The following is a 23,844-nucleotide window of genomic DNA, read 5'->3' on the forward strand; positions in this document are numbered from 1 at the left end:
TACATGATGACGCAGGAGGCAGAGCAAAGTCTTTAAGCCCTATAAGCCCCTACGCCCCGCAGAGCTATACATGATGACGCAGGAGGCAGAGCAAAGTCTTTAAGCCCTATAAGCCCCAAGTGTTAGGAAGCACCGCAGCTCTCAGCTGGGCAGAAACTGCATTTCTGTTTGTTTGCAAATAAGAATGGCGAGGAGAAAGTGCTGAAATGGCCATGGCGCCCCAGTGCAGAGTGACGCAGCTCCTCACAGAAAGCTGATACTAGACACAGGCTCAACACTTGCAAGACCATGTAGACGTCAGTGCTGACACCGAGGTAAGCATGGCAGGGAATGCAGGGACTGCTAACCACACTCGATGAAGGTGAGTGACATTCAATGGGTCAATAATTCAAATTCCTGATTTTAGAAATGTTTGTTACACGGTCCCTACTTGCATTAGGAGTTGAGAGTTCACTCTGCTTAGTCCCAAACCTGCCCCTCCAATTTTCACTGGGGTCACTCTCTGATTTAATGCCTCCTTCCCCACAAAGCTACCATAGTTTGTCAGCGCTCATTGCTTACTGCTGAGACACAAGTGCTGGGTGAGCCACACACCATGCACAAGGCACAGTTCCTGAGTCTCAGCATGTCAGCATCACCCAGGGGGCTTAGGCACTGGTTTGGGGAAAGGCCAGACCAGCCTCCTCCCTAGGGGACTCTGGCCCAGTGGGTCATGAACGAGCCCAAGCACTCTCAGCACCTGGCTTCTGGATTGTTTTGTGGGTTTAAGGACAAAAGGGCTGGACTAGCTTTCCAATGTTTCGTTCAATGCAGGAAAAAAAAAAGTCATCAATTCTGCTTTGTCCTTGACTACCTATCACCCCTCTCCCACCAACCTCTATTCTTCTGCATAGCACTTATCACTTGACACCACATTATGTGTTCAATTACTTTTAAAAACAGCTTTACTGAGGTATAATTTACATACCATAAAATGCACCCACTTTAAATGTGCAACTTAATGAATTAGTATACTAGTTTTAGAGTTGTGCAACCATTACATCATAAAACAGTTTTAGAAAACCAAAAATCACTCAAAAATTCCCTTGAGTCTGCTATCAATTCCTTTTTTATTCTAAAAATTATTTTAAAATCAGTTTCAAGAAAACTTCCCACAAAGCCACTGATTCCAGGAATCCAAGCCTCTCTGCTTTATGGTGAACTCACATAGATACCATCCAACATGCCCAATGCAAGAACCAAATTTATGGCTGTTCTCATCCCTCAAACCAATATACATTTTTATCTTCTAGGTTCAAAGTCGAATCACAGAAAACAATTAGCCAGCTGTGGTGGTGCATGCCTGTAGTCCCAGCTACTCGGGAGGCTGAGACAGGAGGATCACTGGAGCCCAGGAGTTTGAGGTTGCAGTGAGCTATGATGACATCACTGCACTCTAGCCTGAGTGACAGAGCAGGGCCCTATCGCCAAAAAAAAATTATAGAGAACAGCCACTAAAATAAAACTCGATGGACAGAACCAAGAGCAGCAGCATGTAAGTTAGGGTGCTGAGCAGAGACAAAGCAAGAGTGAAGCATAAAGACTCGAGAACAGCACCGCCTTGTGGCCACATACACAAACAGCAAAGCCGCTCACCGGTGAGCTGCATCCTCAGACTTTGTTTCAAAGTATGTTTTTGCTCATGAAAAATAGAGAATGTTTTTTCCTCCTATCAATATTTTAACAGTGCCAAGTAGTCTGACCTTCTATTCCCTCATGATTAAGAACTTATATTAAGACTTCCAAGAAATTTACTCTTAAAATCAATTGCTCAACCTTTATTAGCTCAAAGGTCCCATCTTTATTTGATGACTTTAGGAATGTCGGGGGGAAAAAAAGAAAAAAGTAGCAGCAGCGTCCAAGCTGTGATTCTGCCCATGTCTTTCAAAAACAAAAATCCAACTACTTGTGTTTATCACTATTAGTTTCAAAAAACCTTGTGAACTATCATATTGTGCATAAAAACAAAACCGAATTTATGAGAAAAGGGGAATTGAGCAGATGATTCAAAAGCTGTATGACTATAACCAGTGTAAAACTAGCACCAGACGCCTGGAGAACACACTCGCCAGCTCCAGGTGGGCAGGGAGCAGTCCTGCGGTACAGGACAAACACACAACAGACGAGTAAAAGTGCTGGCTGGGAGGAGGACTGCTTCCTCACCTGCACACCACGTGCAGGCACTCCCTGCAGTTTTCTTAAAATGGAACTGCGAGTGTTTGCCTGGGCAGCAACCAAGCCAACTAAGTAAGGCTCTTCTCTTTCCTGTGGAAGGAGACAATCCTACTCCTGCTGTCCCAGCTCCAACCTGTACGTTTACCTGGAAAAACATACCTGTGTAGGTAGCAGCACAATTGCCCTGGACACAGTAACTGTTCCCCTAGTGATCACTCACTTGAGAAGAGCAGGACCCAGTTGTTTGAGAGATCATTAGGACTGCATCAGGTTAACAAAATTATTTTATACAAGTATATAACAAATTCTAACAACCCACCTGACCTACCTTTCAGTGGACTGAAGAAGTTGAAAAATGACTCATTGGGTACTTGCTTAGTAATTGTCCTCACAGTGCCTCGACCCTTATGCTTCTGCTTTTTTTTGATGGTTTTGACTGTAACATTCTTTCCTTTCTTCCAGTCAATAGTACACCTACAGGGACAATACAGCTGTCATGAACATACACCCCACAAGAAAAATCAATCACACATGCAGACAGGAAGCAAATGACAGCTCTATGCTCAACCTGGAAAGTTTAATAAAACCAATCTCCAAACCAAGTACTACAAAGGTCTATGAAGTTCACCAGAAGGCTGACAAAAGAGAAATGGCTGGTCCCCCCCTTTCTGCTGGGTGTGACCACTGCCTCAAGCTTCAGACTTCTGAAACAATGGCATTATTTTCCCAAAATGTCTCATAAAGGCCGGGCACAGTGGCTCGCGCCTGTAATCCTAGCACTCTGGGAGGCCGAGGCGGGCGGATTGCTCGAGGTCAGGAGTTCGAAACCAGCCTGAGCAAGAGTGAGACCCCGTCTCTACTAAAAAAAAAAAAAAGAAAGAAAGAAAAATAGAAAGAAATTAATTGGCCAATTAAAAATATATAGAAAAAATATATAGAAAAAAAATTAGTCAGGCATGGTGGCGCAAGCCTGTAGTCCCAGCTACTCGGGAGGCTGAGGCAGGAGGATCGCTTGAGTCCAGGAGTTTGAGTTTGCTGTGAGCTAGGCTGACACCACGACACTCTAGCCTGGTCAACAGAGTGAGACTCTTTCTCAAAAAAAAAAAAAAAAAAAAAAAAAAAAAGACTTCTCATAAGGACTCTGAAATGTGTCTAGTCAAGTTTGCACAACGCGCAAGAACTCATCACCTGTTGCCCCATGCCCAGAGCACACTTGGGAGTCAGTCTCCCAGTGACCTGAATTCTCAAGGCAACTAAGTAAGCGGGACAAGTTGGAGAAAGGAAACAAACAGATATTCACTGTGAATACTGATGACCAGTGCAGACCACACCGGCCCTAGGGATACGTGGTAAGGGCTGAGCACGGCATGCTTTCTCAATCACCTGGGACGCAGGTAACACCTGACAGCACATGAGTAACAACTGCTTCAGAGCCTGCTTGCAAAGGCCAGGCCTTTTTCTCACACAACAGCCTGGCCCTGGAAAATGATCCTTCTAAATTACTCCAGCTATTCCTGTCCAGCAGGATTTTAATAAAGTCCTGAATTACTTATATGGGAGATTCGTAACAATAAGTACTTAGAAAGGTAATTGTTTGAATGCAAGAATAAAACAATTTCCCAGTCAAACCAACCAGGAGAAATTAATTCTAAGCCAAATTCTATCTGTGATCCATAGAGACTGGAATCGATATGAGTCCAACAGCACCATGCTGTCCTCCACCAATTTCCAAAGCAATCAACTGATCAACTCAGTCATTCAGCAAATATTTGCTGAAGTTAAAGTTATCACTCCAATTTTAAGAATTTCAATTTTATAGCATCTAGAGAACCTAATCTTCTCATTAAAATGAGGAACTGGGCACCATCCCAAACCTGTGCGTCTGTACCCATAAGATACGGTTTCTAGCTTTGGCCATCATAGACAGGTTCTGCACTACAAAAAATCCTAAACTGAAAGACTACTGAATTTCAATCTTTGTCACCAGGCTTTTAACTAAAGTTGAGGCATTTTGCTTTATTCCTAATTTCTGTCTTACCCATCAAATTCTAAAGTCATCTGCTTTTGCTTGAGAAAAAGAAGTCAGAATGACATTTTCTTACCCATCACAGTCCACGATTTCAGGACCTTCAAAGGAAAAGGGGTCAGCCTTATCTGGCTCTGACTTCATCTTGTACGTTTTTGTCAGGACTGAGTTGGTAAAGTAGTCGTTGGGTTCGAAGTGGAACTCTAATACAAAAGACTAAAACAGAAACTTACAGTAAGCACCATTTAAAATCTAAAAATAACCAGTGACAGATTTTATGGACCACCACACAGCACTCACCAGAAATCGGCTCCTCTCTCAGCATGACACCATAGGCAGAAACCATTACTAAAAAGCTCAATAGGCATGCCTACGTAACAAGAAAAACTACTGCCAAAAAGACCACCATGAAGTTAAAAAACAAATGACAGACTGGATGGTGGGGGAGACTGTGTGTTCTGTCCATGCCCCCTCCAATGCCTCCTTCCCAACTGAGGTGAAGCTCTCCTGAGAGATCCTGGCTTCACTCTGTTGCTCCCACCACCTCTTGCTTCCCAGAGGGAGGGAGAGGTGACCACGGGGCAGGGGCACCAGCAGCCCACCTCCCTCGCCTTTTCCTCAGCCTCAGCTCACACCTTGCCGGCAGAACCAGGGCAGAACCAGGGTCGAATTCTGGGCTGGGCAGTGAAAGCAGCAACTGACTCATGGGCAAGGTTGGGGGGGGGGCGGTGAGAAAAGGACAAACCTCCACAAGGACAGAACGCTCAGAAAGCACTCTGCAGATCTGAAAGAGGATGAACACAATAGGAAGAAAGGATGTGTAAAAGAAGGTAGGCACAAACAAAATCAAACTGACAAGAACAAAAAAGATATTCAAACTCATGAGTAACACAATAAATGGAAAAATAAAATGAGATGCCCTTCTCTGGGGCAAAATGTACAAAAAATAGGTCTAGCCAGTGTTTTGGGATACTGGGCATACTCATATACTGTGAACAGATTTATGATTTGGCAATATCAAAAAATTAATAAAGGCCAGGCCCGGTGGCTTATGCCTGTAATCCTAGCACTCTAGGAGGCAGGAGGATCGCTCAAGGTGAGGAGTTCAAAACCAGCCTGAGAAAGAGTGAGACCCCGTTTCTACTTAAAATAGAAAGAAATTAATTGGCCAACTAAAAATATATATAAAAAAAAAAATTAGCAGGCCGGGCGAGGTGGCTCATGCCTGTAATCCTAGCACTCTGGGAGGCTGATGAGGGCAGATTGCTCGAGGTCAGGAGTTCAAAACCAGCCTGAGAAAGAGCAAGACCCCGTCTCTACTATAAATAGAAAGAAATTAATTGGCCATCTAATGTATATAGAAAAAAATTAGCTGGGCATAGTGGTACACGCTTGTAGTCCCAGCTACTTGGGAGGCTGAGGCAGAAGGATTGCTTGAGCCTAGGAGTTTGAGGTTGCTATGAGTTAGGCTGACGCCACAGCACTCTAGCCCAGGCAACAGAGATTATTTCAAAATAATAATAATAACAATAATAAAAGCATATCCCATCTCTGTCCACAGTGCTGTGTGATTTCAGGAGGTTATTCAATGTCTCTGTGCTCTAGTTTCTCATCTGTAAGTTGGAAATAACAGCACTCCGCCTCTCCAAGCTTTACTTTGAGGGTTAATCTACAGAAGTACTTACAACAGAGCCAGGTTTATAGGCAAGGCCTGCTAAAGGCCAGCTATTCCCATATTTATTTAATGGTAAAACCACTAATTGAGGGGAAAATTAAAGAGACTAAAAAAATATAAATAGCAAAAATTTTGGGCCGAGCATGATGGCTCACGCCTGTAATCCTAGCACTCTGGGAGGCCGAGGCAGGTGGATCGCTCAAGGTCAGGAGTTCAAAACCAGCCTGAGCGAGACCCCGTCTCTACCAAAAATACAAAGAAATTAATTGACCAACTAAAAATATATATACAAAAAATTAGCTGGGCATGGTGGCGCATGCCTATAGTCCCAGCTACTCGGGAGGCTGAGGCAGCAGAATTGCTTGAGCCCAAGAATTTGAGGTTGCTGTGAGCTAGGCTGACGCCACAGCACTCACTCTAGCCTGGGCAACAAAGTGAGACTCTGTCTCAAAAAAAAAAAAAAATTTCTTCCAAAAATAACCCCAAACAAAAAGCCCATGTATGTACCCATTCAAACAAATCACTTCCACAAAGGAGGAAGTGAAAAAAGGACTCTCCAAAAAAAGGGTGGAGGAGGAGGGGCCATGAGGGCTGGGAAGTCAGAACCAGGGAGACAGTCCGGCTGGTTTCTAGACGGGATGGCAGCAGGCTCTTCTGCCTTTGCAGGAGAAGGGCGGGCAGGGCAGCAAGCACCAGCACACAGAGCTGCGGCCAGGGCAAGGGATGTGAACAAGGCAAGGCAGGCAGCACGGGGCATCCTACACCCCCTCCCAGCCTGCAAGTGCACAGAAACCCAGCTGAAGAGAAAGAGGATGGGAGAGTGCTGTTCTTCCAGGGCCGAGTAAGGCTGCACCACAGCACGGACAGCCAAACAGGATGGAAACAGGGAGCCTAACAAACGGCACCATCACACTCTGGTCCTTCATCACACCCAACTTTGGCATAGACAGGATTATTTATTTCTTCCTTTCTCTTACTATTCCCTTCTACTACCGTTATCTCCAAACCATGTTTCTTCATATTTTTTTTTCCTCCCCTCTTTGTTCGGTCATGAGTAAACCAAACATAACTAGGTATGAATTAAATAAATTGTTTAACCATCCAACAGAAAAGTGGCTTAAAGATAAGACTGCCTCACTCACACACACACGCCACGAATACACCACCCAATTAAAGAAATAAATAGGCCGGTGTGGTGGCGCATGTCTGTAATCCTAGCACTCTGGGAGGCCAAGGAGGGCAGATGGCTCGAGGTCAGGAGTTCGAAACCAGCCTGAGCAAAAGTGAGACCCCATCTCTACTATAAATAGAAAGAAATTAATTGGCCAACTAATATATATAGAAAAAATTAGCCGGGCATGGTGGCACATGCCTGTAGTCCCAGCTACTTGGGAGGCTGAGACAGGAAGATCACCTGAGCTCAGGAGTTTGAGGTTGCTGTGAGCTAGGCTGATGCCACGGCACTCACTCTAGCCTGGGCAACAAAGCGAGACTCTGTCTCAAAAAAAAAAAAAAAGAAAGAAAGAAAGAAATATTGGACATATAGGCAGGTCGAATCAATGAAAGTAAACAAAAACAAAAAAACACAAAAATAAATAAATAAATGTAAAATTAGATCTTCCTTCTGCCCAGCAGAGTAAGCATGGTCGTTATGTTTGTCAATACTCATGCAGAGAAGAGTGTGGGCCCCCAAACACTGCCCAAGTGGCCAAAGCTGCCAAGTGGGTGTCTGGGTAAAGGACAAATGGAGGCCAGGCGTAGTGGCTCACGCCTGTAATCAATCCTAGCACTCTAGGAGGCTGAGGCAGGAGGATCGCTCAAGGTTAGGAGTTCAAAACCAGCCTGAGCAAGAGCGAGACCCCGTCTCTACTAAAAGCAGAAAGAAATTAATTGGCCAACTAAAAACATATATAGAAAAAATTAGCCGGGCATGGTGGCGCATGCCTGTAGTCCCAGCTACTCAGGAGGCTGAGGCAGAAGGATCACTTGAGCCCAGGAGTTTGAGGTTGCTGTGAGCTAGGCTGACACCACGGCACTCTAGCTGGGCAACAGAGTGAGACTCTGTGTCAAAAAAAAAATAATTTAAAAGGACAAATGGAGAGTTCTCGTGCAGTTGTTGTGACTCTGCTCTAAGTTTGAAATTATTTCAAAATACAAAGTGGAATAAAAGAGATTACAATTAAGGAAGTATTAAAAAAAATACTGATGGATGGGAATGTAAACTGAATGCCCTTTGGGCCTTCTAAAGCTTCATCTCCTTTGACCCGTTAATTACACCAAGAATCTAAACCAAGGAAATCAAGATTTAAATGCAGATTTGGGTTCAAGTACGCTGACTGTAATGCAACAATTTAAGCCTGAGCAACATGGTTAAGACCTTGTCTCTACAAAAATTAGCCAGGTGTGGTATTGTGTGCTTGTAGTCCCAGCTATTCAGGAGGCCAAAGCAGGAGGATCGCTTGAGGCCGGGAGTTTGAGGTTACAGTGAGCTGTGAGGATGCCACTGCAACAATTGAGAATGGGGAGGTGGTGGCATAAACAAAACACATTATAGCCAATGGCTGTGATGACAACCATTGTCCCAGCCGAGCACATGCACCATGTGTCCTGGTGGCGAGTGCTGGGGGGAAGAAGAGGCATTGGGGGGGGGGGCGCCTACAAACAGCGGCCAGGCTTCATTCTGAAGCTTGGTGAGTTCATTTTTCTTTGTAACTCTAATGCCTTAGACATTTCATAATAATGTTAAAAAGGAAAAAAGACTATTGGGAAGTTCATTAAGCTGCTCAGACTTATTTCTAGAAGATGGAGATTTGGATAGTGTTCTTTATACGTGCCTGGTGTTCACTGATAAGCAGGTATGACTCTTCTAATGGGAGAAGTAGGGAGAAAAGCAGATGGCTGGCCCACAGCCCAACACAACCAGCACTCCAGTCTAGGAGACACGTGAGATGGAGGAAAACCAGAAGATGGACTGAGAAATAAAGAAAGTGGATCCAGGAAACCATCAAACAGGTGTCTAATAGGAACAAAGGAAGGAAAAAAGGGAAATGATCGAAGGTGAATAAAAAAGTAAACTGAGTCTGGATGAACCACAGGTAAGAAAGAAATGTGAGGGGAAAAAAACACAGAATCTTAAAAAACAGCTCATGCACACACAACCATGAAGAGAATTCACACAGAACCACCCGAAGGCCTCTGGGGGCACTGCCTCAACGCAACGAAGCAAGTACACTAGAAGGAGGCGCCCAGGGGAAGGACCGGCCATGACCCACGAGAGGGGTGCCCATCCAGAGCACAGTCCCTAGCCTGCAGGTGGGCATCCCTCCTGCCTCCCAGGGCCCACACTCTCACTCATGGAGGGACGGCTGAATGGGACCTCCCACAGTAGAACACAAACAGGAAGAAAGTGGAAGAGACAGACACAGGTGTGTCCCACTGGCCCTCATCTGCTAACCTGGGACCCAGCTTAGAGATGAAGAGGGAGGAAGAGGTTGGTGACTAGTCCCTGATCCCTAGCCCCTGCCCCCAAGATCCATAACCCACAGTCCCTCATACAGCATTTGTTTCCAAGACCTGAAACTGAAAGCCATCAGCCAGTCAGTCATGTGTCCCTGGACATGCTGTTGCACTGGAATGGAACCAGTCAGCCACAGTCAGGTCAACAGGTTACGAACAGTGCTCTCCGGGAGGACCATAGTTAAGAAGGCGTTGTCTCAAGATCCGTACGATAATGCTTCAGACAGAAGTAAGGGCTGGCCTAGACCAAGCTTGTCTTACAGGGTGTAAGTGGCAGACTTATTCACACCACGAACGTCATCAGTGTAACAATACACTACAGCCAGCATTTTGGAAAGATATGTTTAAGGAGAAGTCAAACAGGAAAATATTTTTGTCATATCTGGAATTATTTTTTCGAGTAAAACCTAGGAGGTTTCTTTCATCAGTATCTTGGAATTACTATCTAAGTGCTGCTCATATTTGTACACATACATCCCAATCTTTTAAACTTTTTAAAATACATATTAGATCCAAATAACACTGAGAGTCACTCAGGAAAGTAGGGTATCATCCTCACATGACACAGGAAACAAACCAGCAGGCTGAGGCCTGGCATGGTAGGTGCCATGACAGCCTACGAGTCACAACTTGTCTGACCCTGGCACTGGCCACCACTCAGCTCCATGGCCTTGGGGCACTACGTGGCCTGTGTTACTTGTCAAATCACATAGCTCAGACTCACTACTGCAGTGCTGGGCAAGGCACGGAAAGGCAAAGTGACACCAAGTCTAATTCCTGGGGAGCAGTCTTGCTCAGGACTGCCCAGCACATAAGCAACTGGGGGTACATTTCTTGCCCAGCTCCAAGTCCTCAGCCTCCGTAGCCTGGCCCTGTCTGACACCAACCAGAGCGCAAAGTCAGTACTCACCATAGGCTGTCCAGGGTCAGAAAACTTCACTTTGATATCCTGCAGGTGTTTCAAGATTGGTTCATCATATTCCTAATCAAAAAGGGAAAACAAATTTCCAATGGGCTTTTAAAAAATAACACATTATCTCTCCTCAGACTCGGTTTCATAGGCTCCCAGATGCTGGCTAATGAGCCCTACTGGAATTGCCCTGTTGAAGTAATAACTTCTAGGAAACAACCCAGACTTGTTCACTGACACCAGTCGTAGAGTGGCAGCACAGAGGTGTCACTTTTCCCTGGCTTGCAGCTACGGTGGCTGTCACTGCCAGCAAATAGCAGCACCTCTAACACCCACCTGCCTGGAATGCCAGGGCAAGGACCCTCACTGCTTTCCTGCTTCCAGGTGCCACTGCACACAGAGATAAGAAATGCTACCAAACAAAACTGTTGGTCCTGAGCATCTCTGAGGCAGAAACAGGAGCCTGGAAATCAGAAGAGACGGCCACGTCAGCAAGGCCTTAGTAGCCAACCGCAATAAACAGTCATGTGTCAATTAACAACAGAGATACTTTCCAAGAAACTCGTTGTTAGGCAATTCTGTCATCATGTGAACATCATAGAGTACACTTACACAATCCTAAATGGCATAGCCCACTACACATCTAGGCTATGCAGTGTGGTCTACTGCTCCTACAACTACCGTGTTTCCCTGAAAACAAGACAGGGTGTTATATTTATTTTTCCTCAAGAAGACACCCTTGGCCTTATTTTCAGGGGATATGTTATTTTCCCCTCAAAGCCTAAGCTTGCAGCATGCACAGGATGGCTAGGATCTGACGGGGGAGCCAACCTTGTTGGTGGGGCCGCCAGCACCTTTCCGGTCACCTCTGGGATAGTACCTGTCACCATGGGGCAGATGAGAAGGGCTGCTCGTCTTCTTTACCGCTACGAAGACGAAATGCACGGGTTGTGCAGATACGCTGCGTAGCCACACCCATCACTAGGTCTTACTTTCAGGTTAGGGCTTATATTGTGCAAATGCTTAAAAATCCTGCTAAGGCTTATTTTATTGGTAGGTCTTATTTTCAGGGAAACACAGTATAAACCTGTACAGTGTGTTACTATACTGAATGCTGCAGGCAGTTGTAACATAATGGTGAGTATTCACACATTTAACATAACTAGGCCAGGCACAGGCGCAGTGGCTCACGCCTGTAATCCCAGCACTTTAGGTGGCTGAGGTGGAAGGATCGCTTAAGACCAGCCTGGGCAAGACAGTGAAACCACATCTCTAAAAAACATAAGAAAATTCAGCCAGGTGTAGTGGTGCACACCTGTAGTCTCAGGTAGTTGGGAGGCTGAGGCAGGAGGATCCCTTGAGCCCAAGACTTTGAGGTTGCAGTGAGCTATGATGGGCACTGCAGCCTGGATGACAGAGTAAGATTCTGTCTCTTAAAAACAAACAAACAAAACACACAAAAAATTTTAATTAAAAAAAATCTAAACATAGAAGGTAAAGTAAAAATACATTATTATAATCTTATGGAACCACCATTGTATTTGCAGTCTGTCACTGACCAGACTACGTGGCACATGACTGTATCCAAAATTCAAATAATACACAGTCTCTTCTTCAAGAACATTTACAAAGTGTGTCTGAGATGACTTGCAGGCACTACAGAAGAGCTTAAAATTCTTATACATGGCTGAATGACTTTACAAGTGATCATTCTTTAAAATCAGAGTTTACCAGTACCTGTCATTTTAGAAAGTCCAAGTGAGAAAAATTAGAAGAATAATTCTAAGAATTGGACCAGACACTATCAACAGGTACTTCGTTTGTAACACGGGAACTACTTCTTCATTCCTAAAGTCTGGAGACTAAATATAGGGATTTCTTGAGGTTCCATTAAGTTATTTTTTTAAACCATTCTTATCCCTTTTATTTTTAGATGACATATAATAATTATCCATATTTTTAGGACAGAGTGATATTTTGGTACATGTATACAATGTCCTCAAATTTATCATCTGTGTCGTGAACATTCAAAATCCTCTCTAGTTTTTTGAAAATATACACTAAATTACTGTTAACCATATTCACCCAACAGTGCTACAGAGCACTAGCGCTTATTCCTCCCATGTAGCTTTAACTCTGTATCCAATAAACAACCAAGGTTCTCCCTACTTCTGTGAGCTCAAATCTTTTTTTGTTTGTTTTAAGCTCCCACATTTTGCGTGAGAACATGTGGTATTTATTTTTCTGTGCCTGGCTTTCCATTAAGTTTTAAACTTTAAAAATTCCTAATTTTTAATTCTTTTGACATTATAGAACAAAACAAAAACAGCAACAATAAAAAGATGCACCTAGCAAGTCTCTAGACAAAAAATAACCCAACCCAGGAGTGGTGATACATACCTATAGTGCCAGCTAGGAGGCTGAGGCAGAAAGATCACTAGAGGCCAGCAATTTGAGGCTGCAGTGAGCTATGATCATGCCACAGCACTCCAGCCTGGGCAACAGAGCCAGACTCTGTCTTTTTAAAAAAAAAACAAAAAACGAAAAAAAGGCTGGGCGCAGTGGCTTATTCCTATAATCCTGTCACTTAGGTAGGCTGAGGCAGGAGGATCACTTGAGGCCAGGAGTTTGAGACCAGCCTAAGCAAGAATAAGACCCCCATCTCTACAAAAATTAGAAAAATTAGCCAGGCATGGTGGCACACTCTTACAATCTCAGTACTTGTGAGGCTGAGGAGGGGGGATCGCTTGAGCCCAGGAGTTTTGAGGTTGCTGTGAGCTAGGCTGACGCCATGGCATTCTAGCCAAGGTGACAGCATAGAATTATGTCCCACAAAAAAAAAGAAAAGAAAAGAAAAGGGAAAAATTAAACCCCCACTCTGCCCTCCCCACCCTTCATATTTAAAAAAAATAAATAAAACAAAAAACTCCAAAGATCATTTTGAAAGAAAACCAAACCAGCAAGTCTTCAATGCCAGACCAGACAGCACAGGGCTCTACCACTGCAGGCAGAACTGGCTTGGCACCTGTGCCCAGCTCTAGATTGCCAAGATGAGCATTTTCATGAACTTGTTTTCCAGAGGTGGCACTGGGAACTTCAAACTCATCCCACTCAAAGTAGCAGCACCCAGTGATATTTTCCTAAACTTCATCATATAACCATTATGTTTTTAATTTCCTAAGCTAGCCATGTACCTTGTGGGCTGAGAACTTTCTATGGCCCAGAGCATAACGTAACACCCCACATTAGCAGACATGCAAAACTAAAACTAAGGACCTAAAGGCACAACACTGGAAGCATCATCTCAGGGACTTAGAACATAAAGCTGCTTTCTCAAATTTCCAAAACTCTACATGCAGGAATATATTTTGACTATCCCCAATTATAGAACACGAGGATCTAGAGTCAATTCTGCCTTTGGGATTTAATATTTAACTAAAATGAGCTGGGCACAGTGGTATACCCCCGTAGTCCCAGCTACCGAGAAGGCTGAGGCAGGACCATCCTATGAGACCAGGAGTTCAAGGATGAAGTGAGCTATGATCGTACCTATGAACAGCCAGCCACTGTACTGCATTCCAGCCTGGGCAACATAGGGAGATCATAGCTCTTTGAAAAAAATAAAAGGCAGGGAGGGAGGTTGGGAGCTTCCTAAGAGTAACAGTAGACTGCGGACGAGATGGCTGACGCCTATAATCCCATCACTTTGGGAGGCTGAGGCATGAGGATCACTTGAGCTTAGAGGAGTGTCAGATCAGCTCAAGCAAAAGCAAGACCCCGTCTCTACTAATTATTACAAAAATTAGCCGGGTATGGTGGCATGCACTTGTAGTCCCAGCTACTCTGGAGGCTGAGGCAGGAGGATCATTTGAGCCTAGGAGCTTGAGGTTGCAGTGAGCTATGATCATGCCACTGCACTATCTAACCCGGCTGACAGAGTGAGACCTTTTCTCAAAAAAAAAAGTAGGCCGGGCACGGTGGCTCACGCCTGTAATCCTAGCACTCTGGGAGGCAGAGGCGGGCAGATTGCTTAAGGTCAGGAGTTCGAAACCAGCCTGAGCAAGAGCGAGATCCTGTCTCTACTATAAATAGAAAATTAATTGGCCAACTAACATATATATAGAAAAAATTAGCCAGACATGGTGGTGCATGCCTGTAGTCCCAGCTACTTGGGAGGCTGAGGCAATAGGATCGCTTGAGCCCAGGAGTTTGAGGTTGCTGTGAGTTAGGCTGATGCCACGGCACTCACTCTAGCCAGGGCAACAAAGCAAGGCTCTGTCTCAAAAAGAAAAAGAAAAAAGGCATCCTGTTACAACATGGCTAACTGTGCCACTGCTCTCAAACAGTGGAGCAATGCTGCAAATGAACAGCCACTCTGACACCTCGATCACTACACAGTTGGCCAGGGGATCACATATACAGATAAGGAGCAACACCAAGAGCCAGCTACTGAATCAAGTCACCTCACTGTGACACCAAAAACCCCACACACAACCTTGCTGACCCACCCAGCAACATGAGCACCACCTGGAGGCATGCTAGAAATGTAGACCCTCAGGTCCAACCAAGGCCCCTGCACTCAGAAATGTGCCTTTCTACAGCCCCCCCCACACCCCCCCCCCCCGCCAAAAAATGTGCCTTTCTACAGCCCCCCCACCCCTCCCACCAAGTCTGGCCCAGTCTCCCCCACCTGCTCCCTGCCGCCCCTCTCCCAGCCAAAAAGGGCACCGATGTGGCTATTTAGGGTAAGTTGCCCAGGTGATTCTAATACAGTCAGGGTGCAAATAAGGCTCTGGTAGATATCATTCCATTTTTTCAATGAAATTCTGGCTTATGGCATTCTTTTAAAAGTGTGGTCCAGTCTTCTTAAATTCCACCACTTCATATGAAAAGGAAGCTCAGATCAAGAAAACCTGTTCTATTTTCGATGCTATTTCTAGAAAAAGAGTAAGAAATTCTTTCCATCTTAAATTTCAGTTTAGGAAAGAAGATAAGCACTAAACAAGCGAGACAGCAAAGGCACCAATGGTAAATTTCTGAAAACCATTAAAAACGTATTTGTAAAACCATGTGCTAATTACACAATGCAGCCATCTACAAGGGGCAAAGTCTTTGCTCTGTGACACAAGCAGCACTGTGCAGACACAGGCACAGAGCTGTCCCGACCAAGTCTGAATGCAAATGTGGCTAGCTGTGGGGATTCTGGAGCAATGAAAACCAAGACAGCAAGTCAGCCAGTAAGACTTAAGGCAGGACTTGTTTCTATATTCTAGAACTTTCTACTATAACTCACTTCAGGGAGAATCAAATATGTCACCTTTTAATTGGTTCATCATTTCATTACAGGAAGGATGACAAGGCAAGACAAGAAACCCAGAAAGGTTGGCTATTTCTTCTTTTTGTAAAACCCTCCATTTTGCAGATGAACCTTTATTTGTTTTTAATAGGGACTTTTTAAAGGGAATCAATTAGAAAGTATCAGCAACCTATTATATACATTTACGCAGCTAGCAAGATCGCACAACTAGCAGGCCCATTTCAAATTTCAAAAGTATGCTGAGAAGTACTAAGTGTGTACCTGTGTGTATAAACACACACACACACACAGAGCATGTCCATTCAAAATGAATTCTACTCTTCTCTCTTGCCTTCATCCTTTCTTTCTTTCTTTCTTTCTTTTTTTTCCAGACAGAGTCTCGCTCTGTTGTCTGGGCTACAGTGCCGTGGCGTCAGCCTAGTTCACAGCAACCTCAAACTCATGGGCTCAAGCAATCCTCCTGCTTTAGCCTCCCAAGTAGGTGGGACTACAGGCATGCGCCACCATGCCCGGCTAACTTTTTCTATATATTTTTAGTTGTCCAGCTAATTTCTTTCTATTTTTAGTAGAGATGGGGGTCTCGCTCTTGTTCAGGCTGGTTTTGAGCTCCTGAGCAATCCGCCCGCCTCGGCCTCCCAGAGTGCTAGGATGACAGGCGTGAGCCACCGCGCCCGGCCTTATCCTCATCCTTTCTTGTTCGTACACACCACAGGGGGATGGAGCTGGGGTCTTGACTCTATTTGTAGGCTTTCTGAGGGTGAGGCAACAGACCGTTACGGGAGACAAACGACCTGATGCACAAGTTTTGGCTCAGGCTCAGAGCTGCCCACCTTTCCCGAGAGAACTGCAGAAGACAGCGGGGAAGCCTTGCAGTGAATAAACCTCCCTGTGGGATCAGGATGGCTGGCCTGAGTTCCTGGTCACAGAAAGAGCATTCCCACCAACTATGAACAACTTCCCAATACCTAATTAAGCAGTGCTTAAATAACACAAGTGAGTGATTTTAGATCACCATAAAATTTCTCTACAAGCAGAAACCTGCTTACCTGGACTAACTCACTCAGCATATCTACATTTCTAAAGATGGTGAACCAGAACTCTGGGATTCCTTTGGGGTTTGGCTCTTCAGCAGTCGCTGTTTCTTTTTCGTTTTCTGCTATGACAACTTTATTTTTCATGTCTCCCTAAAAAAAAAAAAAAAAAAGATGTAAAATAGAACACTTCTCACACACACAAAAAATTTACAAATAACTCAATGGCTTAACACAGAATTTCAGAATCCCATACAAACTTCTACCAAAAATCCTTCTTTTAGTGTCCACATCTCTAAAACCACTGTGCATGTGACCCTTTCCAAATGTTTCTAACCAAAGCATTACATCCATATGTAATTCTATGATGTAATTTCATATCAAGAAGGTAAAAAGCAGAAGAGATGGCAAAGTCCCACCAGCTTTGGGAAAGACTGCCCAGGCTGGCTCTGTGGGGCGCTCACCTTGGGGCAATCATCCACCACCAAATGCAGCTCAGAAGACCATGTGCATCAACTTTGAGGAGATGCAATGCAACTGTGTACAACATCCATTACTGTTAGGGTGAAGAAAATCCAGTTCAAGGATAAATAAGCTCACTGAAACTAAGAACCTTGACCTCTGGTTAAAATGTATGTATGGGGGAGAGTAAGCTAAAGTAAAAAATGTTTGCTGCAGCAATATCTTTGGCAATAAGAAACTGCTCAGTAACTGGTACATCTAGCTCTAAGGAGGTGGCTATAACTGTCAGTTTGTGGGCACCACGCAAACATCAGGGTGGTGACCAGAAAGGCCACATGGCAATCTGGAGGCCGTGTTGGCCCCAGGGAAAATGGAGGCCAAGGGAGGTTAAACACAACACTAAATGGAACCACGTGAAATTCTGAATGTTTTGTCAAATGGGGCTGCTATGATGAAATGATCTTGTGGGCTTTTTAAATTATTAAAGCCAGATTCTTTTGAGTTATAAGAAACTGATTCACACTATAGTAATCCACAGCCACAGCTTCAACTAGGCCAGGCTCCACATACTTTTATAAAATCAAAAACAACGCCTGTAATCCTAGCAGTCTGGGAGGCCGAGGCAGGCAGATTGCTCGAGGTCAGGAGTTCGAAACCAGCCTGAGCAAAAGCGAGACCCTGTCTCTACTATAAATAGAAAGAAATTAATTGGCCAACTAATATATATATAGAAAAAATTAGCCGGGCATGGTGGCGCCTGCCTGTAGTCCCAGCTACTTGGGAGGCTGAGGCAGGAGAATTGCTTTAGCCCAGGAGATTGAGGTTGCTGGGAGCTGGGCTGATGCCACGGCACTCACTCTAGCCTGGGCAACAAAATGGGACTCTGTCTCAAAACAAACAAACAAACAAACAACATATATGGTTACAAAAATTAACATATACTTAAAAGCTAAAAGCTGCTTATCTCTCAAACATAAAATCAGGCTGACAAAGATAACCTGTGGCATGTTGGACTTTCCATGGCAGAATGAGACCTGTCTCCAGGAAAAGGGTGTGAGCAGGTGACAGAAAGTGCCACAGCACAACCTGTAACTGATCAGCCCAAGGCCACACTTTGACTAAGTATCTCTCAAGAAGACTGCTGAGCAAGATGGCATCAACGTTTCCAAGACACCCTCCTCACCACAACTCTCCCAACCTTGGGAATGAGAACAAGGTGTACATCTCCCCGTGCTGACCTCCATTTTAAGAGTTTTACTGCTGCTTTAATCTTTGTTAGTCTGATCCCTTATTTCAATACACTAGGTCATCAAGGAGGGCTGTATCAATGTATTAAGTGACAGTACTGTCAGATGCCAGATCTATACCATAAAGGAATCAAAACACCCCAACTCAATGATGAAGGAACGCCTGTTAGAAGTGCTCACTATCAATGATTAAAACTCATCAGAAAATGTTTCTTATTTCTAACAGTATTAAAACAGAACATAAGTTATGCTCATTTAAAAAAAAAACTTACAGGGGTGGGGCCATGGTGGGAAAAAAATAAAATAAAATAATAAAAAACTTACAGCCAATTTTTCCTCCTCTTCATTTTCACTGTGCCATTCTGATTCTGCGTCTGTTGGCTCAACATCACCAGTGATGAATTCTCTTCTCTATACATTAATGAGACCTTATTAGAATTGTTAGGGTACCTGGAAACTCAACAGCTAAAATGAACTTATAAAAATGTCCATGAAAAGACTCTGAAAACTGGACATTTTAATAACTGAATTAAGATCCTCAGTATTAAGGCTTAAAGAAAAACATTAAATGATTCAGTGGGTAAATCTCAATGTTTTGCCTAAATATTTAAAATACATATGATTTATGATGGTTCAACTTAAGATTTTCAACTTTATGATGGTGCAAAAGCCACAGGCATTCAACAGAAACCACCACACACCAGCTCTGTTTTTCACTTTCAGTACAACATTCAATAAACTACATGAGATATTCAACACTTTATTATAAAATAGGCATTGTGTTAGATGATTTTGCCCAACTGTAGGCTAATGAAGTGTTCTGAACATGTTTAAGACAGACTAGGCTAAGATCTAATGCTTGGCAGGTCAGGTGTACTACATGCATTTTGACTCACGAGATCTTTACCTTACAGTAAGTTTACTACAACATAACACCATGGTAAGTCAATGGGCATCTGCATATCAAATTTATTAACAGAGCTCCCCACCTTGTCAAAGAGAGGCTGGTATAATGCTGCATACTTTCTTTCCAAGTCATGAACTTCTTCATAGAACTTGGCTTCTATATGAGCACATCTCACCTGAAGCTGTTTCAATGCATTAATTCTTCTTTTTACTGCTTTAGGTAAACTAAAAGAGAGAATAGGAAATAAAACACTTTATGCCTGCAAAAAAAGGCAGCATGCTTTATAATTTTATTAGCATAAATTTAGATTAACATAGAATTAACATCCTTAGTATCAAAAAGAGCTCCTCAAAATCACTAAAGATAATTCACAAAAGAAAACACACAAATTGTCAAACATGAAGGTCCAATCTCACAAAGTATCCAAAGAATGCAAATTTATAATGACTCTCATCTTTTCTTTACAAAACTGGCAATTAAAAACTAAAACAAAACACCTGTGTTTTATGAGACTGAGGGGTCAAGCCTCTGATTGACTCATCTTTCTTAAGGGCAGATAGAAACACTGGAAATGTTCTCTGGATCCAGTAATTCTACTTCTAAGAATTTATCCTGGCCAGGTGTGGTGGCTCACTCCTGTGATCCAAGCACTCTGGGAGGCTGAGGTGGGAGGATCACTTCACCCCAGGAGTTTGAGGTTGCAACGAGCTAGGATGACACTACTGCACTCTACCCATGGCAACAGAGTGAGACTCTGTGTCCAAAAAAAAAGTTATCCTAAGGAAAAATCAACTGTTTATGCTGGAATATCCACTGACAGATTATTTATAAAAGCAAAAAACTGGAAACAATGGCAAGTTGAACAGTATTCAAATACAGCCTATTCGTAATCATGCTGTCCAAGAATATTAACACACTGAGGAAAAAACCTAAGAAATAGGCACAGAAGTTTGTTCTCCTCTAGAGTCAGATCAACTATGAGCTTCTTTGCCTTTTAATTGTTCTATATGTTTTTAAAAAGTTTAGTTTTTATGCATTACTTATATAAATCAGAAGAAAAAACTGTTCTTAAGCTATTAAACCATTTGTTTAGGCTGGGCGTGATGGCTCACGCCTGCAATCCTAGCACTCTGAGAGGCCAAGGCAAGAGGATCGCTCAAGGTCAGCAGTTTGAGACCAGCCAAAGCAAGAGCAAAGATCCACCTCTACTAAAAATAGAAAGAAATTCATTGGCCAACTAAAAATATACAGAGAAAATTAGCCGGGCGTGGTGGCACATGCCTGTAGTCCCAGCTACACGGGAGGCTGAGGCAGAAGGATCGCTTGAGCCCAGGAGTTTGAGGTTGCTGTGAGGTAGGCTGATGCCATGGAACTCTAGCCAGGGCAACAGAGGAAGACTCTGTCTCAAAAAAAAAAAAAAAATTAAATAAAAATAGAAACTATTTGTTTAAAATAAAGCCCTCATTCACAATCATATAGAACAAAGAGCAGATTCCTGGTCTCATCACAGACCCAACATCCACCCTGGGGCAGACTGAATGAACACTCGTTCATGCGAACTGAGGCCTGAAGTGCGACGCCAGCACTGGTCTAAGCACTTTTACTTATCCCCCAACAATACACAGCACAGAGCTCGGGCAACACACACATACCACTGTTTGGAAGGTACTGGAACAACTGCCTTAAATCACAAAGGACCACTGTCCTGGGTTAATCAGATCCATGCTACCTCAAGCTAAAGGTCCCTAAGGAAAGACTCTCAAATACAGTTTAACATTCTAGAACTCCTGCTAGTAGAAGAGAGCAAGGGAAAAGCAGAGTAAGAATTTAATGACAAACACACATTGACATTTGTACCTCTTTTCTGCATTAATTATACAATTTTGGTTTTTCAATGACAAAGGATGCCAAACAAACTGGACCCTTGGGTCCCCCTAGCTGTCCCATCATTCATGCCAAGCACACCCCATTCATTCCCAGCACTTCTCCTGTAATATGGCCAATGTGGAACCAATTCTAGTCCCACAAAAACTTGTTCCCATTCCTGCAGTTCTTCTCTATGAATGCCACCCCACTCACCCAGTTTCTGAAGCCAGAAAACTAGAAGCCATTACTCATTCTCAACTCTTGCCACTCCCACTCAGTACCACTACATTCCATGGATTTAATCTGCAAAAAAAATATATCAAAAAACCTTACCCCGTAAGTAATCCCCAGAGAACACTCTAAATAGGCAAAGCAAACCCCAATATAGCAGCCCTGGGGGACATTAACAAGCCCAGTGCGGGGAAGGAGTGTCGAGCATGGGATCTCCCGTGAGACCACGGCCTGACCTGACTGTAGATGGATGGGAGCCCAATGTCGGCTCATCCCTTCCGGGAGGGAGGCAGGCAAGCCCTGTGAAGAGCTGTGCCAGGATTCCAGACAGGCACACTTATTATTTTCACCTCGCAATACACACGTCTAAAACACAGGCCTCTTGCAAAAATGCAAAGGCATAGGCGGTGCAGGCTCATGTCTTGAGCCAAGGAGGAGTGGTTTTCTTAGCTGGTTCAGGAGGCCCCAGTTGCCCTGGCCAACTCAGATGATCTATGAAGTCCTCTAAACATCCACAGGATGGCACTGTGCACCCCTATTAGACAACCCCACATGCTGCATCATTCCCTCACCAGACAGACTCTGAACCCAAGCACAGGGCAGGGTTGCTCATCCCTGACCCCAGTGCCTGACTCTCAGCAGGCAATGTCTGTGGAATGAAAAATATATTTATTCCTATTCTGAGGAACTGGAAAATGGTTTTTACTTTGTTCTCCTTTTGTTTCTCCTAGTTGCATCAGGCCTTTTTCACAGCACACTTACGTTTCGATGTAGCTCGAAGGGGTGTGAGAGACATTGTCAAGTCGCTCCTGTAAAGCTGCCAAAACTTGAGGATTCTGCATCACCTGATCTGTAAGCTGTTCTATGAAGAGTTAAAAACAAGACCACGAATATTAAAATATGCCCAGCAAACAACAGCCAAGAGTCAAAAAGTTATCAATATACATGTCCATAGCTCTGCTTAGCTACCTCTGTTTCTAAACACACATACCAAATGACTTCTAACTGCTGTGTTGAGGAGGTCTATCTCCAGTTACCTCACCTCTCCCCCAAGTCCCACAGTGGTGTCCAGAGTCAGGGACAGGGATGAGATCAGTTCCTCGAAGTAAAACCGCGTCCACTGGTGCCCTCACTCACCACAGCACCACGGACCACAGGGTCCAGGAGAGCCCACCTTTCACTCACTCCCCGACAGCGCTGGGCTTTCCAGTCTCCCATGCAAGTCCTGCCTGCCCCTGCCTCCAGGTCTCTTCCGCTCAAAACCACTCCTCCTCCGGGGAGCACTGCTGACCATCTTGTTCCCTTTCCCACTTACCCACATTTGCACTGAATTTACAATCCTGAGCTGCCTGGATTTAGAAGCCCATTTTCCAATAAACAAATGAGATCTGGAGGGGGTAGTGACTGTTCTTTCACTTAGTTGTGACTATGGAGTGGCTCAACCCCTCATAATTTCCCTCTTAATGACACAACACAGAAGTCCAACCTTAGCATCCTTCCCTTATTCAAAAGGCAGTACATATTGAGCATTCTCCCATGATGTGGGCAAGCCAAACACACCAAGTACACGTTCGATTTTAACATTTAGAACTGTAAACACACCCACTAACACAAAACATTGTGTATGTGTATTTAATGTATATGTGTATAATATGTAAATGGTACAGGTGAGCATGTGTGTGTGTGTGTGTGTGTGTATAAATTTACATCTCTTCTCACTCTGTCCACTGAGAGGGCCTAGAAACAATGATACCTTGCATCTATATTTTGGTTTCTAGGAATATTTCCCCACTAAAAGGAAAAAGGTCCTTTGGAAAAATGGTGGATGCCAGGACTTGGGTAAGGAAAGCTCAAGGTAAAATGGACACCACATTGTGCTACAAAGCCAGAAGTACTCAGAAACCAACAAGGACCTGCCAAAAGGACATAGAAGCCAGCCTGAAAGGACTCTTGAAGGGACTCCCAATGGCCAAATGGGACAAATTGCACACCAAAAGGAAAAATGACAGCAATTGATAACACACTGATTAAAGCAATAATCCACAAGTCTTAGCGACACTGAAATAAGGGGAACAAAAGTTCTTCTTTAATACGTGATTACACCACGATTGGCAGAATGAGAAAAACACCGTTTGCAACCACCCATGTGATTAGCTGATGAGGCAAGGACGACCACAGGGACTGAGGCACTGTGGGAAACTGTGGTACTGAAGGAGAGGAGGACAGCCACATGTGCCCAACAGACTGCTCCCAAGGCGAGAGAAGTCTGGCAGATACCATCTCGACCAAATCCTCAATCTCAGCATCCCCAGGCAGGGGCCCACCTGACACAATGTGCCTCCTGATGCAATGCCCACTGAATCCAGTCACCTGTGTGCCTTCTTACCAAAATGTCACCCTGAATCTCATGAGGAAACAAACAGGCAAATCCAGATTGTGGGC

General features: G+C 44.0%; 1 protein-coding gene and 1 non-coding gene across 10 annotated transcripts in view; both read right to left on the bottom strand.

Annotated features, from left to right (window-relative positions):
• The window catches only part of NAP1L4 (nucleosome assembly protein 1 like 4), a 49,558-nt gene that overhangs the window by 11,479 nt on the left and 14,235 nt on the right, over positions 1 to 23,844 (bottom strand). For 5 of the 9 annotated variants that reach the window (XM_012757607.3, XM_076001639.1, XM_076001638.1 and 2 more), the window contains 7 exons: positions 22,165 to 22,264; positions 19,388 to 19,529; positions 18,723 to 18,809; positions 16,705 to 16,842; positions 10,342 to 10,413; positions 4,317 to 4,456; positions 2,534 to 2,688 (listed from right to left, as the gene is read on the bottom strand). In XM_012757607.3, coding sequence (XP_012613061.1) covers positions 2,534 to 2,688; positions 4,317 to 4,456; positions 10,342 to 10,413; positions 16,705 to 16,842; positions 18,723 to 18,809; positions 19,388 to 19,529; positions 22,165 to 22,264 — 834 coding nt within the window. The remainder of the gene's footprint in view (positions 1 to 2,533; positions 2,689 to 4,316; positions 4,457 to 10,341; positions 10,414 to 16,704; positions 16,843 to 18,722; positions 18,810 to 19,387; positions 19,530 to 22,164; positions 22,265 to 23,844) is intronic. The other 4 variants (XM_012757612.3, XM_012757613.3, XM_076001636.1 and 1 more) reach the window with 1 other exon arrangement.
• Positions 9,474 to 9,596, bottom strand: LOC142870830 (small nucleolar RNA SNORA54). Its single transcript, XR_012919160.1, has one exon. It is a non-coding gene; the product is annotated as a small nucleolar RNA SNORA54 (small nucleolar RNA).

Source organism: Microcebus murinus, chromosome 4 (assembly GCF_040939455.1).
Source record: "Microcebus murinus isolate Inina chromosome 4, M.murinus_Inina_mat1.0, whole genome shotgun sequence".
Lineage (NCBI taxonomy): Eukaryota > Metazoa > Chordata > Mammalia > Primates > Cheirogaleidae > Microcebus > Microcebus murinus.